Source organism: Papilio polytes, unplaced genomic scaffold, assembly GCF_000836215.1.
Source record: "Papilio polytes unplaced genomic scaffold, Ppol_1.0 DF824191.1, whole genome shotgun sequence".
Lineage (NCBI taxonomy): Eukaryota > Metazoa > Arthropoda > Insecta > Lepidoptera > Papilionidae > Papilio > Papilio polytes.
In genome coordinates, this window is record NW_013525013.1 from 1,081,216 (window position 1) to 1,100,916 (window position 19,701).

Consider the following 19,701-nt stretch of genomic DNA (forward strand, 5'->3'; position numbering starts at 1 on the left):
GCCAAAGTTGGATCCGCTCTTGTTTTGGTGTAAGTCTATAGTATACCTTCCCAGCGGCCAGATATCCATTGTTTTTCTGAATGATTTCATCCAATTTGCCAAATAAGAGCGGCAACTGTTCCTTCTTCAGTTCCCCAAGTTTGATTGCTTTTAATTTCTCATCAGGTTCATAATGCGCTGAGGCCGCTTCTGGAAATTTACATCTATGTTCGTGTTTATGTAATCTATACTTCTATACTAATATTATAAAGGGGGAGAATTGGCATTTATGTATAACGAGCTGTTGCCCGCGACTTCGTCCGCGTGGTATTCGAAAACATACAAACTATATAAATTACAAAAAGCTACGTATATCGGGAACCGGACATTTCTCGGAGATGAAGCTTATCCCATGTGTACTCCAGACTTTGTTTTATATCTGTGCCAAATTTCAATAAGATATGTTGAACCGTTGCGGAATGACCGAGTAAACATTAAAAAACTAAATTAATGAATGCCACGAGAACCGTAACTATTCCCGGGATAAAAAGTAGCCTATGTGTTCTTCCAGACTATGTTCTAAAACTGTGCCAAATTTCATAGAGATCCGTTCAGCCGTTTAGGCTACAAACGCAAACAAACATCCATCCATGCATCTAAATTTTCGCATTTATAATATTAGTAAGAAGTAAGATTAAATAACTCAAAAACTACTGAGCCGATTTCAAAAATTCTAAACCATTAAAAAGCTATAATATCAGTGGGTAACTAAGGATATATATAGATTCAACCATTACATAGCTTTAGATTGGATTTAACAGATAACTGTCCTTAGTCAACGCACTAATATAAACGCGAAAGTTTAGATGGATGTTAGAGTTTGTAGCCTAAACTGTTGAACGAATCTCGGACGAATTTAACATAGATGTAGAGGATAGTCTGGAAGCACACGTAGTCTGCTTACATTAATTTATTCCTCGCGGACGAAAGTACATAACACCAAGTTTTACACTAAGCTAAACAAAAACTGGAGTAACTTAGTGGAATCAGCCCTTAATTAATTACTTACTCGAGCGTACGTCGTTAAAGAAGTCTAAGTTCTGATCGATGATGAGATCCTCTTCGATGTCAGAGCCAGAAAGACCGTATTTACGGCCGAGGTAACGGCAGATAGCTACTGACTGTGCGTACTGTTTCCCATCGATCTTTACCATTGGTAGTTGACCGAATGGCGTCTCTGGAAGACGACACGAAAATAGAACCTCGATAAGTCCAAGGGAAACACGAAATGTTTCAAGTTATAGAGGTTTTATGTTATCAAGGGTCTATGTTGTAGAGGTGGGCTCTGGTGGGAAGGGGATATATAATTATTTGAAGTTATAGAGGTTTTTTAGTTACCGAGGTTTGAGTTATCGAGGTTCTACTGTATTTTAAAACGAAAGAAAGTTTTTGAAGGTTAGTATGGTATGGGCATGTTATGAGAAGTGATGAATCGCATGACAAGGACGTTATGAAAATGGAGGTACACCGGTAGAGGTAGACGTAGAAAGAGATGGATAGGTTGCGTGAAAGGTGACATGATCAATAAGGGAGTGATTGGGATGACGTATGGTAGAGTTATTTGGAGGACGAAAACTCGGTGCGCCGATACTACAGGAGTAGGATAAGGCAGAGGAGATGATAAAAAGAAAGTTTTTAGAATACAAATGCTGAGATTTAAAAGGCAACATTATTTTTTTTATATCTATGGTGTTTATAGCGAGTACTTCAGTCTTTCCTCTTCATGATAAATCTAATTTAAATAAGATTCTTTATAAAAAAAATAAAAGGTAATAAAAGAGTAATAAGCAATCTGTTGCAATTTACTTCTACTCGAACGGGACGAAAAAAATCTTATATTTTCAGTGTTTCAAAGGTAAATTAACAACGCATACAAACTTGGTTTCAACTCGGCCCATTGTTCCTTCTCCAATCGGACGTCTTCGAACTCCTGACCGCCGTACGCCAGCAACATACGTATTCCTTCTCCTAGACCCTTCGTGTTGAAATACGTTACTGTCACCTTCGGCATTGTTCTGAAACGACCAAGTATATCTCTAATGTTTGTCTATTATTTTAAGTTGAATGTTGGTTAGAGTAGCTTAAACTGTTAAACGGATCTCAATGGCACAAATGTAGAGGATAGTCTGGAAGAATACGAAGGCTACTTTATTTTTTAATTCTCCGCGGAAGAAGACGCAGGCGTAAGCTAGTTATTATCATAAATGAATGTATGTCAGGATGTTTATTATTTAATTGCGTACAATTAACAATTTTTTAATCTTTATGTAAATAGATAAGTAGGTGAAAAAGGAAAAGGGAGTAAAATTAGGCCTCCGGCACCACACTCCTCAGACGAAACGCGGAATTGCTACCACTTTACGCCTGTTTTCTGTGTGGTCGTGGTATTACACCGGGCGAGCCGGCCCGTGTGTGCGAAGATGTTAAAGCGGGCACTACCACTGTCAGAATTCCACTTCCTAATTACGTAATGAACATTCATATATAATTAAAAATGTCAATGTTTTTAAAAACCTTACTCCGTGGTACAATACTCGTAATCTAGAACTCAAGTATTATCAACAAATATTCATTGTTCTTCATATCTAATCAAATAGGCAAGACAAATACTTCAATACATGGGCGTTGACAGCTGACGATGTAAAGGAGGGGCAGGCCCATTATCAACAGCGGTCAAGACGAGCAAGGGGGCGATTGTAGTAAAAATATATTTCTTATCTTATTTCTTACTAATATTACAAATCCGAAGGTTTAGATGGATAGATATATGTTAGAGTTTGTAGCTTAAACTTTTGAACTGATCTCGATAAACTTTGGATATATCATATGTAGAGGATAGATTGGAAAAACACATAAGCTACTCACTTTTGGTTTGTTTAATTCCACGCGGACGGAGTCGCGGGCAAAAGCTAGTATAAAAATATGTGTGGTTTGTTATCGATGTCAGAAACAGTGAGGTTAGTTGCCGATAAACTTAAAAGAGACACTGTTTTTGACCGACTTCCCAAAAGAAGGAGATACTTAATTCGTCTGTGTGCTTTTTTTATATTTTTTTGTCGTGTTTTTATCTGCAGTTATATGTTTTGATGACACATATTTCGTGGAAAGTACAGTACAAGAGGTGGGTTCTCTAAGATATCTTATCTTGAGAATAGAGACACACAAGTAGAATTCTGTTCTGTAATAAATGTTAAACAACTAGATGACGTTCGGTCTTTATTAGGTTTTAATTTGTTTTTTTTTTAAATTCCATGAATTAAAAAAAAAGTAGCCTATGTGTTCTTTCAAATTATTTAATACATCAGAGCTATTCAGGGAATTTCGTTAAGCCGTTCATAAAATTCGTAGTAACATATCTAAACTTTCGAATTTATAATATTAATAAGATATGGTAAGATTGTAAAAAACACCTTTTCAACCCAAGTCTTGTATAATCTTATAATCTTATACCTACATTTAATTGAAAATATACGTAGGTTAAAATTAAGCAGCTATTGGTTAGTTTGTCAATTAGTACTTTTTCTAGTTTGGGGAAGTTTGAGGGTACATTTTAATGCAGTAAAAGTTATGCATATTAGGGTAATGTCATTACTGTATTGGATAGCGAAAATAACAATAATTATCAAGTTTACTTTTAAAGCCAACAGACAGTTTTTTTTATGCCTGATGTGTTCTAGAATATCTCTAGATTTTAAAAGTAACTTTTATATGTTAAATAATATAACGGTAATAGGGGAACATTTCCTCAAACTTTTTAACATTTTATAAATAACAAATCAAAGGTCAGATCAACAAAACTAAATCCGGGCGGTTATTCCAATTGAATAATAGAACGACGCGCCGGCCGGTTAAATAATTTTAAATTGCTGGAACAAAATGAAAACTGTTGTACCTATGTTATACTTTAAAATATTTTTGTAACCATTATAGTTGAGATACAGACGAATAATAGATTTAAAATACAAAATACTTACAAAAGATTACAAATACTGTCTTAAATGCAACGTTACCAACACAACGCAGATGTGAAACTGTAAAACCGCGCCAACAACAACTGTCGGAGTCCGGAATCAGTAGTACCAACCGTACCAGCTAGTAACAAACAAGCGGCTGGCCAATGTTGTCCATGTTATGAGTGTGCGCGTGACCTTGAATTTCATATTTGTCACAGAGTACATACAATGCAGAGAGTAATCTTTTAATTTTTTTATAATCCTACGCTGGTGAAGTCTCGGGCAGCTGGTAATTACACGAAATTATTATAAACTTAGTGGTTTGCGTTTTTTGGTCTTCATTAGATGAGAATATTACGCAGCAGTTTTCAAAAGACGATAATTATATTAAATAATGATACAGAAGACTACATCATCATTCTGTACGCAGACAGTTTAACTGCATTCATATTCTGACATACAGCGCTATTTAGTGGGCATAAAAATAGTTTGCGTTGCCAAGCCTCCAAGATCAAGGTCGACATTGCGTAGCCCTCATTTCCGCCGTACCCAAAATTGATGAATAACAATCGGATACGGTTGATTTATTTATTATACAGAAGTTCTAGGGAAGTAACTCACTTGGATTTCAGACAAGTATAGTGACAACACCTCCCTCGCAAAAGTTTATATCATTTGTTATATCAATTGAGAGTATATTTTCATGCAGATGGAGAAAATCGACACAGTGTAAATAGCACGGAACTAGAAAGATAGCTAATTTCGTGATATTAGTTATCCTACATTCCAGTGTTACTGTTTACAGTTACGATTAGAAGTCTGTATGTAAGATTCGATTAAACCATGCTTTCGTGCATATCTGATGTTGCGATTTATTGAAGATCTGTGGGAAAAAGTAAGACGAAGGCGAAGAGTACAGGAATACATTTAATAAAAGGTAATTTATAAAAAAGTTATAAAAACCAATATAAATTTTTTACTTGTTGAACACGTAAAAACTATATTTCAATAGAAAAATCTGTATTAATATCAACTGATTAAAATAAGAAAGTATTAAAATATAATCACATGAATCTTCTTCTTCTTTTAAATATACAAAATTTTCAATTAAATATACAAGGATAAATTATAAATCTGTCTTAGGCGCGGAATCACAGAATTCCTTAACTTTGGGCAGGGAGCGCACAGTGTCCCTCAACTTCGAGAAGCTGGGATACTTCTCATCCAAGTCAGGTAGATGTGTGAACATTCTAAGGGCATCGTACACACCGGCAAACACGAAATCCGCCCATGTTAACTGAAATAAGACAGTTTTATATACAAACACATTGTTAGAGAAATTGTAAGAAAAGTGCTTTGTCAGTGGACAATTTTAGTTGACATAACAACAAAACAGTATGTTTTGTTTTAAAACTGTTTACACTTAATCTCTGTTTTGTAATTTTCAAACATAAATTGTGTGATATGTAATCGGTAATCGTCTATGACCTTTACAAAATGAAATAGTTGTAACCGTGAGTTGCAATTTTAGAGTTCCAAATATTGAAAATAATATGGTGAGGCGGTTATTTGTAGTCTCCGAATCCTTGTAAACAATAGCCGCAATACATTTAAGATAGTTGTGAGTACACGTACAGAACAAAGGTGTTCCTTTTACTAACCTGTTGCTCGCGACTTTGTGCCCGCAAGATAAAAAACAAATACAGCCAATGTAACTTACTGATAAAGTATCTTTTGAATGGACAAAGAATTTTTGAAATAAGTACAGTAGTTTTTAAGCTATTTTAACACATATAAAAATACAAATCTTTATAATATTAGCACATAAACAATTTGATTGAGATTTTAATACGATAATATGTTGAATCATGCAAAAAAAATTAAAAAGTATTTGTACCCTGAAAATGTGATAATATAACTAAATACTTACTCTCCCGACAGCTAAAAAGCCATTGTTCTCTTTTATCATCTGATCCAATTTGCTGAACAAGACGGGGAAATGGTTCTTTTTAAGGTCCTCTAGCTTATCGGCTTTTACCTTCTCATCGGACTCGTAATTTGCTGCCACAGTCTCTTCAATGAAAAATGTAGTTATTAGAAAGAGATTCCGTTATAAACTTGCGTCTTATTTAAAAACAGAAATACCCTTAGTGAGTATTATGGGGATAACACACCTTACCTCACATCAATGAGCAATTCATAAATCATAGAAAATAGTCCATCGTCATCTAAAACGGTCCACAGACGTAGGTATTCACGTACTCCTTCAGCTGTATAGGGTACTTTGCTTTTAGCAACTAAGGCCTTCTGAAGTTGTCATATTATTATACTACCTAGTAAGCACCACTAACTAGAGAAATAAAACTCACTCAAACGGATATCGTTAAAGAAGTCCAGGTTCTGGTCGATGATTAGGTCCTCTTCAGGGGTGGTCCCGGCCAGGCCGTATTTTCGGCCAAGGTAACGACAGATGGCAATGCTTTGTGCGTACTGCTTGCCATCAATCTCGAGCATCGGCAGCTGACCGAATGGCGTCTCTAAGAGGAAAGACAACTATTATAAATAGTATATTCAAGTGTACAAATTGAAGTTATTCGAAATGAATAGAAATCATGAACTGAATTAAACTAGAAGACAGAATTTTACTAACTAGGTTTTAATTCTGGCCAGTTATCTCTCTCGACACGGATGTCTTCGAATTCTTGTCCTCCGTACGCCAGCAACATGCGTATGCCCTCGCCCAGCGCCTTCACGTTGAAGTACGTTACTTTCACTTTCGCCATTTTCTGAATGAAATATTAATAATACATGAAACAGAAACTAAATAAACCACAGCCTGGTGAAATTTAATAAGTATCTGTAAACAATAGTAGATAGTAAACCTAATAGTTACGTATTACTATTCCACAAAAGGGTCTTATTCCTTTAAAGATTTTGTATAAATGGTTAAAACATCTTAATTGCGCAAGGTTTTATACCCTTTTATTTGTTGTTAGGTCAGTAACACCTGGATATTTCCATCGTTATCGTAGGATTTATCTCATTGTTTACAGTTCTTTGTCAATAGTAACAATGTTTTTCATATCTTATATGGTAACGTACTGATATAGAAATTAAATATTTACTTAAACTTGTTTCAATTCAAGTCATATAAATTCAATATTTATGGGACAGTTTCTCGGTCAATGGCCTCAAGGCAACGAGAGTCAATTTCTGAGCGAACATATTAAGCTTGTAATAAGAAAAAAGATATTTTAATATTGTAATAATATGATTTTAAGACGTAAATCAATGTGTTTTAAGTTTTAAAACTTCAAATTCAAAGAGGAGAAATGAATTATTCATTAAAATCAATAAACGGCATTCACATGAAGAAAAATAATATTATTGAATTACTATCAAACTATTTAATTATCTATTGTACCTTTAATCGTAATAAAGTAATAATGGGACCTGAGAAATTAAATAAATTAACTTACGAATTACTATGGATAATTTGTGTTACGTTCGATGCGTCTTACTGGTCTGCCAACACACTAATCGACTGACCGTATGTTGGAATTTGAACAGTTTTGTATCTCAGCGAAGCCTTGAGCATTTTACATTTTACAAAGAGTAAAATTATCGCACAGTAGCGATACACAGGTAGCCACACTATTTTACTTGCGCTTTATCGTATGTTCAAACAAACTCGTATAATAATGTAAACATCGGGATAATTTAAATCGTAGAAAAGATTACTGTAAACACTTCCGTTATCAGTGACTAAGTTTCGAATGTTAAGATTTTTAATTTAGTTAGAAGACCTAGTGTCATTTGATTTGATTAACAATCAGGTCTCTCATCATGCACAGAGAAGATGAACGTTGCACTTGCATTTGCTTTTTTTGTTACATTTTGTAAAGTCTGTTTATTACTACTCTGTGTGTCATCGAGATATTTTTTCCTTTTCCAGCAAGTATATTTTATTTACACTGTTCGAGAGGTTGTTTTCTTTGACAATAAAAGACATTTTAGAAAACAAAACAATGAAGTAAGTTAAATTTTTATCATGACGATCGAAATTAAGAATCCTATCGTGAATTCCTCTGACAATTTAAAATACGTATTTGCTGTTTCTATTTTGTTTTTTTTAAAGGAAATAAGTGATATAGCAATATTTGTTTTTATTAAAGTTTTTCGATATTGAAAAAGTGATATTATAATAATGTTTAGCATTTTTATCTTTCTATGCTAAGGTCCTGACAAAAACAAATAGCAATTTTTATTAGTTTTGTAACTGCTTGTAGATTTGTCAGGAAAAGTTATATTCTAATCTTGATGTTAAAGTCAATTAAGTTTATCAGAATTATTGATTTGAAAACTCTGAATTGCGATTAACCATATCGATAAGCGCCAAGATGGCGAAAATCGAATAGTCACAAAATACTCCTGTTTATAGCCTGTCCATTTATAAAGGTCAGTGGCCATATGAGTGTCGCCACTGTGGATACATTTATGGTCCTAGAGCACATTCTACACATTGATTTTAATTGAATATTGCCAGTAGACACATCAAATACAATAAAAAAACTGTTGTTCTGTGGTTCCAATTGTTGCGTATTGTTTGTATTTAAAACGTCAAAGTAAACGCAGGAGTCGGGTTAGTCTAGAATCTACATACTTTTGGATTGTATTGCCAATATTAGTCGCGTCCAATCTATTTTTAGCACATAAAGCCTATCTGTTGGCTGGAAACAACGTTGTTTCAGTTAATTTAACGAAAGTATTAGTAAATAAAGTAAAAGCAAGCATGCATTCGTGGTAATCAGGGTAGGCAGAGATATTTTATTGTTGGTTATTAGATTTGGCGCGATTTTATCATAGTTATCTATGTGTCAGTTGCCGGTTACAGGTATTTTGTTAAAATCTTTTTAATTTTATTGTCATCCTAAAATCAATTTTTTATATTTAGAAAAATGTATATAAAATTTTACCTATTAAATTTTTAATTCTACTGGAAAAGAGCGGGCGCACAGCTTTGACTAAATTGTCGCATAACAGTTGTGCGATTGTCGATTGTTTTGCAGCCCATTCAACTGTTTAGTTGTACAACTAATGAATCTATTAGTGTGCACACCTCAATATAAGCTCATAGGAATTAAAAGGACACTAAAGAGTTGTGCAGTATTTTTTTTTTCGCGCGTTACAAACGTAACTTTGTTATTATGTCTGTGGGTTTGGTTGTATGTAAATTTCATTGCACGTAATAAAGCCTGTCATTTGAGTTGCCCTTTTCCCCGGAGTGTATACGGAATATCGGCTCCTACGTTTCGGAAATACCACTTACGACTTTTTTCGTTTATTAACAATTCGTATACTCGTATTTTGTCCTGTTCTATCAGAATCAGATTGAAAAATAAAAAAACGTCGTATTTATTAGTGCATTAAGTGTAGCGTTTTAATATACAGTCAATAGATGGCACTATTTCTTAGAGCCTCTCGGCAGAATATTGGAACGAATCTTAAACACATAGCTTCACAATTACCATTTGTAACCAGACCTACGTCAATATTCGGCCGTCCGTCAATTTAGATTTTTTTTTTAAATTAGGGTATATTTATAGACCTATAAGGATCTTAGGATACTTTTTTGACATTTGTAACGGTACGCTTGCTAGTTTTTAGAGCAACAATGTTGCAAACAATGCCAATCTATACTTCTATATCTATACTAATACTTAAATCTTAAAAATAAAAAGAAACTTTGGAATCCCGTACAATTCTTTACTCAAATCTTCCCCCTAATTCATTTTTAAATGTACGATTAAGATTTAATAAGTATAAATTGCTACAATTAGCTAGTTTGGAAACATACGCGTTGTGAATCGTTTAAGGCAATTCAAGAGGGCGTGAGGTTAAATGGTGAACGCAACATGATGGCATTTTGCCAAACATTCCACTGTACATAATATTTGGCCTACTATAGTGTGTCAAAATAAGTTAGATCAGTTTGACAATACACTTCAAATTTAGTAGGGATGTTGTGTAAAATCAGTTATGAATCTTATCGATTTTCGATTTTTATCCTTAAAGAATTTGTTATCGATAGATTCATATTTATAACTTAAGAATTAAAAAAAAAATTACTGTTTTCTCAAATTAATAATCACCATAACAAATAATGAGAGTAAATAAATGTTTATTACTACTACAGCCGTACGTAATCGAATTGGATTTCGCTATTCTTTCTGTCATCGCTAAATTCTTTACACTATAATCAATACTAGAATTGTCCTATAAATTAATTAATAAGATTATAATAATTTTAGTCGAGTTCGATAATTATTTAAACCTAATATCGATAGTTCAAAATTGTTCATTATGCGTGTTTGTTTCGTCACTACGATACCTGTCTATTAAGTATGGCATTTACCTTCATAGAAATTGAATTCGATACTTCATATGCGTCATTTATCAAACTAATTTATTTTGTTTAGACTAACTATAACAAGTAATCAATTCATACAACAACAGATTATTTAAGGATAATATAAATCTGCAAATACAAACCAAAGACTATTCAACCCAGAAGGTCCAACTGTATAACTAGGAATCGGTACAAAAAATATGCAAATCACTCGAAACGTGTCAGCATAGATGGCGTTGTTTATAATCTTTGAGTTTTGCAAGTAATGATGAAGATTGTGTCGATTTAAATAACCTTAAAAAATATATTTTTATCAGTTATTGATAAGTATGCGAAGTTAAATTTAATCTTATATTTGAATGTAGATGAGGATTGTATTTAAAAGAGTCTGAGTACCGTAGAGTAAAGTACCTATAAGTTTGCTAAGAAATATATGCGGTGGGTATTTTGTTGTTATTTCAAAAAAATATTTTTGAATTGCTTTTATTATAGTAAACCAAATAAAAAAAAACTTATTATTCTTATTTCATACGAACCATGTAAGTCATGTGTTAAGCCTGTGTTGTACTAAATTAAATTAATGATATTTAGACCCCTTTTTCACTAGAGCGACTACACATTACGTCCAGAGACATAAAACACAAAGCAAAATTTGGATGTGTTTTGACATTAAATTTCAATCAATTCGGTTTTTTGCTTGCTTAAATGTATTCTTACTTTATTCTTATTCGATTCTTATCGATATCTTGGATCGAGTTTCCTCGTGTTATTTTTTTATAGCATTTGTAGTCTTTTAACGTACTGTTGGTTGAATTATTATTCATATGACCTTGTCTTATGTGTCTTCAATTTCATATTAAAGCGAATAAGTTTGTGTTTAAAATAGCTAGAATTTGTTAATATAAATCTTTTTCATTTCAGAGAAAATGTAAGCTAGAAATAAATAATAAATTCAAGAGAATACGGAATAAAATGTTTTAATTGTACAAAGAGGTATAACAGTGTTTAAAAAAAACTTAGGTAAAGTGGCAAACGTAGTGACAATGGGAGAAAAAGACAGTGAACGAAATGAGAAGGAGGTAGAGATAATAGAGACGATGGAGAAGTTCGGCAGATATCAGATGCTGCAGTACTTCTTGATATGTCTGCCAGCGGTCATCGTCACCATGCTCAATGTCAACTATGTCTTCGTCGCTGGGGAGATCAACTACAGGTATTTGTCATTTTTTAATATCGTTTTAAACATGACGGTTGGACTTTGGACTTTTGTACAAAATCATTATCGTTTATTATCGATACGTTTATATTTTAATAGGTTTCTCTTGTTCTTAACATGGCAAATCAAATGCCTATTTTGAATTACCTATTTTGATGTGTAAGTGTTTTTTATATTACAATTTGCCTCTTGTAATCCTGTAATGGTTCCAGATGTCGTATACCAGAATGTGATGGTCAGTATCCGGTGTACAACACGACGTGGTGGCCCAACACGCACACTGACAGGTGCACGAGGCCGCTGCTCAAGCAGCCGCCAGCCGGAGTGTGCACCAATGACAGTTTCTCTGACGAAGTCGCGGTCTGCACAGAATGGGTCTACGAAAGTAATGACACTGTTATTGCTGAGGTAAACTATTATATTAAAGTGACTTTATATCCATATTATATTAAGAAAATCGCGCTAACTTATAAAAAAAATATTTGATACAGTTATTTATGTAAACTGCATATAGCTTCTACTCTCTAACTATTATGCTTGTGTTTAAACTCTTTTATCGAAGGCTGTGGTAATAAAATAGAACCAATTAGGGCCATAATCATAAAATGATATCATATCTAGCTTTCCGTCGCAACTCCATTAAGCGGTTTTTTGGATACGCAGTAACAATCATCAATCTAAACTTTTACTGTCTTTATATTAGTAAGAAGTAAGATACTGAATTGACGATCTTTTAATATATTTCCAACACTATCGATTCCATAGCTTCCTTCTCTAAGAATCAGCTAGATTTAAGGAACATAAAAGGCATTTGTATACGTTTGTTTTATAGCATTACGTATTTTTATGCCTTATCAGTTACAATCAGTTTGGTAAAGTCTGCGTCAGCCGTCGGACTCACGGACGGCTGTAATCAAACTGCGATAAAGCTAACGGAAGTTTACGTTAAGATTAGAATTTTTGTACTCGTGGTCTATGAGCATCTTTGGCAATACTGGTGTAATACACTTTCAACCTATGAACCCGCTACTGAACGCCCATGCACGGTCCGTCCCCAACGGGATCCTGGACTTTGAGAAAGATTGAATCATCGCATCGTCTGTTCTTTGTACTACTAAGTCAACACTAGAAATCTATACTAATATAAAGAATTGTATTTTTGTATGTAAAACAAACAATTTTTAGGTCGATTTAAAAAAATATTTCACCATTAAAAGCTACTTTATCGCTGAGTAGCAGAGGCAATCATTTCACGTGGATTTAGTCGCGAGCAAAAGCTAGTATATAAGTTGGTCTACATTTCAGCTGGACCTCGGATGTCAGCCGTGGAAGTTAAATCTAATCGGTACAATTCACAACATTGGCACATCCCTAGCGATGATGGCTTCCGGATGGTTGTCTGATAGGTATTGTTTTAACTCTTTTCATATTTATAAACTGAACCCTGTTACCATTATTTAATACTAAATGCTTACCGTATCTTTCAACTCTTTAATCTTTTATAGATTCGGTCGTATGCCAACAGTAATTATGTGCTCTGTGGGAAGCTGCGTCGGTCTGTTAAAGATCTTTACATCCTCTTATCCTGTATATGTATTGATAGAAATGCTAGAAGCAACAATCGCAGGTGGATCATACACCGCTGGGATGGTATTAAGTAAGTAAAACTACTAAAGGACCAGAGGACCAGAGGAGAGTTCTAAGATAGTCATGGTTTTTGGTACTTCTTTAAAGATTTTGTTCAGAACTCATGATTCTACATTTGTTTTCAGTGATAGAAATCGGTGGAATAAAGAACAGAGTTCTAGCAGGAGTTATATTCGCTTACGCTGTTTACGTAGGAGAGACTTTATACGCTGTTTTTGCGATGTTCCTACCATATTGGAAACATCTCGTTGCAGCCATTTACAGTCCTGCAATAGCATTTATACTACTAATATTTGTCATTAAAGAAAGTCCTCGATGGCAATTACTAAATGATCAAACGGAAAGTGCTAAGAAAACTCTATTAAAAGTAGCAAAAGTCAACAAAGTAAATATTGACAAAGAGAAGTTGCTTAATATGAGTGCAGAGGATTTGAAAAAGGAGTATAACATTGGCAGTTATGAAGAGAGAGAAAGTTTTATGGCTATATTTAAATCTAGAGAGATGATTAAAAGAGCATTAGTCGCTGCGTTTTGTAATTTCACCGCCGGCTTCGTGTATTACGGCTTGATGATAAACTCTGTGTTTTTGCCTGGCAACAAATACACTAACTTTATGTTGGCAACTGTCATGTCGTATCCTGGCGAGCTGATATCTTTGTACTTAATGAATAAAATCGGAAGGAAATTTCCGTTGATATTCGGGTACTTATTGTGCGGTGTGCTTTGTACTGCGACAGGATTGGTACCTGAAGGTATAACTAGTATATTACCATTATAATTGTTTACGAATTTTAATGCATCAGATATGATTTGTGGAAGAGCTTTGATCATTTTAATAGAATTTCTTTTATTATCTTGCATATTAAATAATGGTTGTAATTACTTTTACAGCATACACTTTGCTTAAAATAATCTTATTCCTCATGGGTAAGTTGATAGTATCAGTGTGTTTCACCGGAGTGATCACGTATACAATGGAGTTGTTCCCCACGAGTGTGAGAGGAACAATGCTGGGCGTATGCTCCGTCAGTGCGGGCATAGGCAGTATGGTCGCTCCTTTAACCCCTATACTGGTAAGTTCAGTGAAATTATTTAAATGAGCCTAAAATGTTGATGAGATTTCAAGTTTTTTAAGTGTAATTATTTTATGGTAATCAAGCGAGTAGACATGTTTTTTTTTAATTTTTAAATTAGCGCCATCTTTCTTAATGGGAGCAGACTAAAATAACCAGTAGAATAGCCAGTGTTTTTTTTATACTACAATAAAAAAACTAACTATTAGGCCGTTATTAATTACGGAAAATAAATATAATTTTAATTAAATAGTAGTATTAAAAATCCAGTGTTACGATTGCACATTGCTTTGTATGAGATTGGTTATCTGTATTTGTATCTCATCTATGATTTTAATATTGAAATTTTAAATTACAGAATTCAGTGTCCATCGTTCTTCCACCAATAATATTTGGTTTGACAGCAATAATATCCGGTTTACTTCTCATAAAAACACCGGAGACAAAAGATGCGCCATTAATGGATACGATACAACAAGTCGATTTAGCGCAGTCGTTGATCCCAAAGAAAATAAAAAGGGTACAAAATGGAACCACTTACGAATTCAATAAAAATAGTAACGATTGAGTTATGTTTTTCAATTCACGTCTTGGATGACATCCTTTAAAACACCTGTGCAATACATTGTCACTCTTTCTCATTGTCAACAAAAACAATAAGTGTTCAGGTGCGTTGGTAGTCGCAGTGCTAAGCACAAAACGCTTCTTTATTGTGGTTTTTAATCTGTTAAAGTGTTTTATTCATTGCTATTTCCTAGTGAAAATCTGTTATGACTGTCGAAGTTTTTTTTTATAACATAAGGTGGCAAACGAATAAGCGGCCATCTGAATCCGCCAAAATAGCGAAGCGACCGCTGCCCGTAGACATCCGCAATTGCAGATGTGTTGCCTATCCCTATCCGACGGAGGAGGAGACGCACATAAAGAGGATACTTCCCTTTCCTATGCATCTCCTCCACCGTCAAATCCACTTCCTCTTCCCATCCTCTCCTTATAAGAAAAGGGTGGTAAAGGGAAAGAGACTTAAATTAAGCCTCCGGCAAAACACTCATCAGACGAAACACGGAATTGCTTCTATTTCACGCCTATCTTCTGTGTGGTCATTGTATTACACCGGGCGTGCCGGCCCATTCGTGCTAAGATGTTAAAGCGGGCTCTACCACTGTTAAAAATAGAACTCTGACGCTGAATGCAAATACAGCTAAAACTAAAAAAGGTCATGTAAAAATAGTGTAGTAGTAGTTTTCAACCATTCGACCTCAATATCTTATGGAGTATTTAGCAGTATATGCTAGACTGGCATCAAATATTATCTCAGTAGAGACTAGTAGTAGTACAGAGACTAACCGTTAAATGGACAATTTCCAGTGTGACGAACAAATAATTTTAAAAATCTACTCAATTCATATTTAAACACATGACTACTAAAAAAATATTTTTTTGCTACATAAAGCTCAGTCGAAATTGGGTTAAGGCGAAAAGTATCTTAAAACTTGTCATTTTTTAACTCAATTTACGCAGATATATAAAAGGGTTATTTTTAGATGAAAATTAAAAATCAAAAATTTGCTCATTCATAACATATTTTATTTTAATTAAATTAGATGGCACTGTCCTCAATCTTTTAAAGAAGTTACGATAATCTTCTTCATATACTCGTAAAATACGTTAAAAATGGTGTTATCAGTTCATGATAAGTATGTCAAGTTTAATTTGATCTTACATTTGGAAGAAGGTTAAAAAAATTGTTTAAAAAGTCTTAGTCACGTACCAGTGTTCATATATGTAATTATGTTGAAAATTGAAGTATTACGATAAAATTATATTATTTCTAGATTATTCCGTAGTTTGAAATTAAAGAAACATTTAGTCGTTTAGAATTTAGATGAACCACACATAAAATATCTTAAAGCACGTGTTTTAACTCACTTCATTATTAAAAATTAATTTAATCTATTAAGCCCCCTTTTCACTAGAGCAACTAGCTATTGCTTCAACGCAATTTAACTTATAGAGAAGCCCCGGATTTTCAATTTTATTAGGCGGAACAAAAAATTAAAAATTAAAGAGTTTTACTAATTTATTTGAAAATTTTGCACAAAAAATCACGTATCCATTCCCGCTCTTTTAGTGTCTATTATTTTACAAAATACGTTGTCACGTAATGGATGGATAATTCCGAAATTTCTAGAACATCTAGGGCTCGGAAAAAAACGTCACAAGCTGAACGCTTACTAATATATTTTGTACTTACTATTCTGTGGGCCGATCGTGCCTATCGCTCGTTCCGTGCTCTCGCTTACACGCCTGGCGCAGACGGAACGTGACAATGTGCCCATTTTTTTGTGCGTACAGCCAGCGTCCTACGTTATCACGTCAAAAATAAATTCAAGGACGTTCATCAGTCATACGCAGCACAGAACAGAATTTGAAATAAAAATATTTGTAACAAAAATATGTAAATAGATTAGGGAGTTTTCGATTATAGTTTTGTCTCTTTCACACGTATTGTAACCAGACGCGTGTTGCCGCCATCTGCGATTCCTGCGGGCTAGTGTGCGCGAATTTTGAACGATGCCTACGCGCATCGCGAATATACGTGCAGCGCGTCTCATTCCGCGCTCTCGCCGCGTCCGGTCGCGTGGTGTGTGTGTACCCTAGGTAACGGTCGCGTGGATATGGCCACATTAAAACAAGAGTGAATCAGCATTTGTAATATTATTTATTCTTTATATGTAAAGTGTGAATTTATCCGCCCTCTGAACTTGCCGCGCGGACAAAGACCCCGGCTGCCCCCCTCCCAATATTCGGAGTTCAGACACGAACGGTTCGTGGCACAGTAAGACGGTACAAGTTAGAAAGTGTGTGACAGTTTTAAGCATCAACTGAAACCCGTTTTACTTGCTTAAGTTTTTTGCTCACTTGGTTTTTGTTCGGTTCAAATCTTTGCAAGTTTCACTTAAGTTATTTGCTATTCAGTTTTTTTCGTCGATTACCATACGACGAATTATTATTCAAATGGCCTTCTTACCTTCATTATCGTATTTTACCAAATAATGTTGTGTTTTAAGTACAGTGTATATTTAAAATAACGTTTTATAATTCTAGTAAAATCAGTTTCATATTATTTTTTAAAACTATAATGAATATAAGTGAATATAAAGAAGAAATTCCGAGTGCTAAGAGATATTAAGAAAGAAGCGTTTTGGTTGAACAAAGAGGTGTATAACAGTGTTTATAAAAACTTACGTAAAGCAAACGTGTGACAATGGAAGGAAAAGACAGTGAACGTAATGAGAAAGAGAAGGTAGAGATAATAGAGACGATGGAGAAGTTCGGCAGATATCAGATGCTGCAGTACTTCTTGATATGTCTACCAGCTGCTGTGGTCACCATATTCAATGTTAACTACGTTTTTGTCGCTGGAGATATCAATTATAGGTATTTATTTTAGTTTTATTAGACACTAGTTATCGCCCGGGACTCCGTCATGGATTATAAAAAAGAAAGTGAGTATCCTATGTGTTCTCTTCAACTTACCTCTACATCTATGCCAATTCATCATTCATCGAGATTCGTTCAGCCACAAACTCTAACAAACATCCATCCATCCAAACTTTCTCATTTATAATATTAGTAAGATTTTTATGTTCCATATAACCAATAGTTTTGATGGGTGGGAAATAAAGACAATGGTTCACAATTCAAGACAATGGTTCAAGTCGAAGTTGAATGTATTTTTTGCTTTGACACGTCGTGTAAAAGATTATTCATATTCCAGACGTGTCAACTTAAACGCATATTTAAAAAAAAAAAAACTATCACGATGTTAAATTTGCAGTGGATTTCGAAGTATTGAATCTGAAGCTAGGAAAGTTTTAACTATTCTTACTTACTAATGTTATAAATGCGAAAGTTTAGATGGATGGATGTTTGTTAGTGAGCCTAAACGGCTGAACCGATTTGGATGAAATTTGGTGTACATGTAGACGATAGTCTGGAAGAACACATAGGCTACTCACGTTTGGTTTTTAATTCCACGTGGACGGAGTCGCGAGCGAAAGCTAGTTAAATGTAAAATAAAAAATAAAAATAGGCACTTAAAATGGAACATTAATCAATACATAATAATGTAATTAATTGTTAAATGTTACAGATGTCGTATACCAGAATGTGATGGTCAGTATCCGGTGTACAACACGACGTGGTGGCCCAACACGCACACTGACAGGTGCACGAGGCCGCTGCTCAAGCAGCCGGCAGCCGGAGTGTGCACCAATAACAGTTTCTCTGACGAAGTCGCGGTCTGCACAGAATGGGTTTACGAAACTAACAACACCGTTGTTGCTGAGGTAAGTAAATAAAAAAAATACGCGTGCATGTTAAAAATATTAACGTAGTCTTTCTTGCGATTGAAAAACATTGTCTTAGTTTAACCTTAGTAAGTGTTTAGTCTTCATATCTATCATTAGACCAATTTTGTCTCAGTATTTCGTCATTAGACATGATTCCTTATCACGTTTACTGCGGCAAGTAAAATCATAATTGTTCAACTGGTGCGGCGGGCCGAAATCCGCCCCCAAAGATATTTCCGCCAATGCTTGGCAGGTCTTTTTAGACCCACCAGCACTAGGGTAAATTAAATTGCTATAACTTTGTGAAATTCAATGTAATATATAAACCTTAGATAATCGTTTCACACTAGCGAGAGAGACATAGTTTTTTTCATCCGCACCATCTCAAGTACCACGTCAGGGCGATATCGGCCTGTTACGCAGTGGCCGTGATAATGGTTAAGCCAATCAGTCACTAAAATTATCATTAATTACATTAACCCGATAATTATCTCAAAAATAATAATAAATAATCGTAAAAATATCGTTCCGTAAAATCTCAATACACGAGTAGAGTTTTGAATAATAACTGTTGGTTTTAACCTAAATTTCTCTCAGTAATGTTGCTTAAAATTGGTCTCTGCATTCCAGTTGGATCTCGGTTGTCAGCCGTGGAAGATAAATCTAATCGGTACAATGCACAACATTGGCATGTCGCTCGCAATGATGGCGTCTGGATGGCTGTGTGATAGGTATGGATTACAATATAACGACAAAAATAAACAGAAGACCAGTTAACTTATGAAAACATTCGTAAGACATACTAAATTAATTACAAAAACACGACTTAACTCACGTGAACAATTCAATATAGGTTCCGACAGTTTCGAACCTGTTGGGGGTCCTTCATCAGGGTGAGGGATAAGTCGGGTATGTTCGTTATCGCTGTCGCTATATAGTGGCGTTGTTATTGTTTACAATACTGTGAACAAAACACCACCACTTCAGTATCGAGTTCAACTTCGCCGAC

The 19,701-nt window shown here is 34.5% G+C and overlaps 4 protein-coding genes across 4 annotated transcripts in view; 2 read left to right on the plus strand and 2 right to left on the minus strand.

Moving 5' to 3' along the window:
• LOC106110881 (glutathione S-transferase 2-like) overlaps window positions 1–4,132 on the minus strand; it is a 5,191-nt gene extending 1,059 nt beyond the window's left edge. Inside the window, exons 1-4 of the mRNA XM_013292827.1 lie at window positions 4,014–4,132; window positions 1,918–2,054; window positions 1,049–1,216; window positions 47–189 (exon numbers count right to left, since the gene is read on the minus strand). Of these exons, the coding sequence (XP_013148281.1) occupies window positions 47–189; window positions 1,049–1,216; window positions 1,918–2,050 (444 nt within the window). The 5' untranslated portion in view covers window positions 2,051–2,054; window positions 4,014–4,132. The remainder of the gene's footprint in view (window positions 1–46; window positions 190–1,048; window positions 1,217–1,917; window positions 2,055–4,013) is intronic.
• A 769-nt stretch (window positions 4,133–4,901) lies between these two features.
• Window positions 4,902–7,578, minus strand: LOC106110880 (glutathione S-transferase 2-like). Its single transcript, XM_013292826.1, has 5 exons — window positions 7,472–7,578; window positions 6,643–6,778; window positions 6,362–6,529; window positions 5,923–6,065; window positions 4,902–5,289 (listed from the first exon to the last, which is right to left on the minus strand). Exons 2-5 carry the CDS (start codon window positions 6,773–6,775, stop codon window positions 5,119–5,121), a joined length of 615 nt encoding a protein of 204 aa, XP_013148280.1. The 5' UTR covers window positions 6,776–6,778; window positions 7,472–7,578; the 3' UTR covers window positions 4,902–5,118.
• Window positions 7,579–7,936: 358 nt separating this feature from the next.
• On the plus strand, window positions 7,937–14,919 carry LOC106110873 (solute carrier family 22 member 3-like). The gene is made up of 8 exons (XM_013292818.1): window positions 7,937–8,025; window positions 11,323–11,614; window positions 11,830–12,025; window positions 12,923–13,023; window positions 13,123–13,274; window positions 13,390–14,016; window positions 14,156–14,337; window positions 14,696–14,919. The coding sequence occupies exons 2-8, from the start codon at window positions 11,445–11,447 to the stop codon at window positions 14,903–14,905; spliced, it is 1,638 nt and encodes a 545-aa protein (XP_013148272.1). The 5' UTR covers window positions 7,937–8,025; window positions 11,323–11,444; the 3' UTR covers window positions 14,906–14,919.
• A 1,808-nt stretch (window positions 14,920–16,727) lies between these two features.
• Window positions 16,728–19,701, plus strand: part of LOC106110700 (solute carrier family 22 member 3-like) — a 5,540-nt gene continuing 2,566 nt past the window's right edge. The window contains exons 1-4 of the mRNA XM_013292600.1: window positions 16,728–17,049; window positions 17,446–17,778; window positions 18,494–18,689; window positions 19,323–19,423. Coding sequence (XP_013148054.1) covers window positions 17,606–17,778; window positions 18,494–18,689; window positions 19,323–19,423 — 470 coding nt within the window. The 5' untranslated portion in view covers window positions 16,728–17,049; window positions 17,446–17,605. The remainder of the gene's footprint in view (window positions 17,050–17,445; window positions 17,779–18,493; window positions 18,690–19,322; window positions 19,424–19,701) is intronic.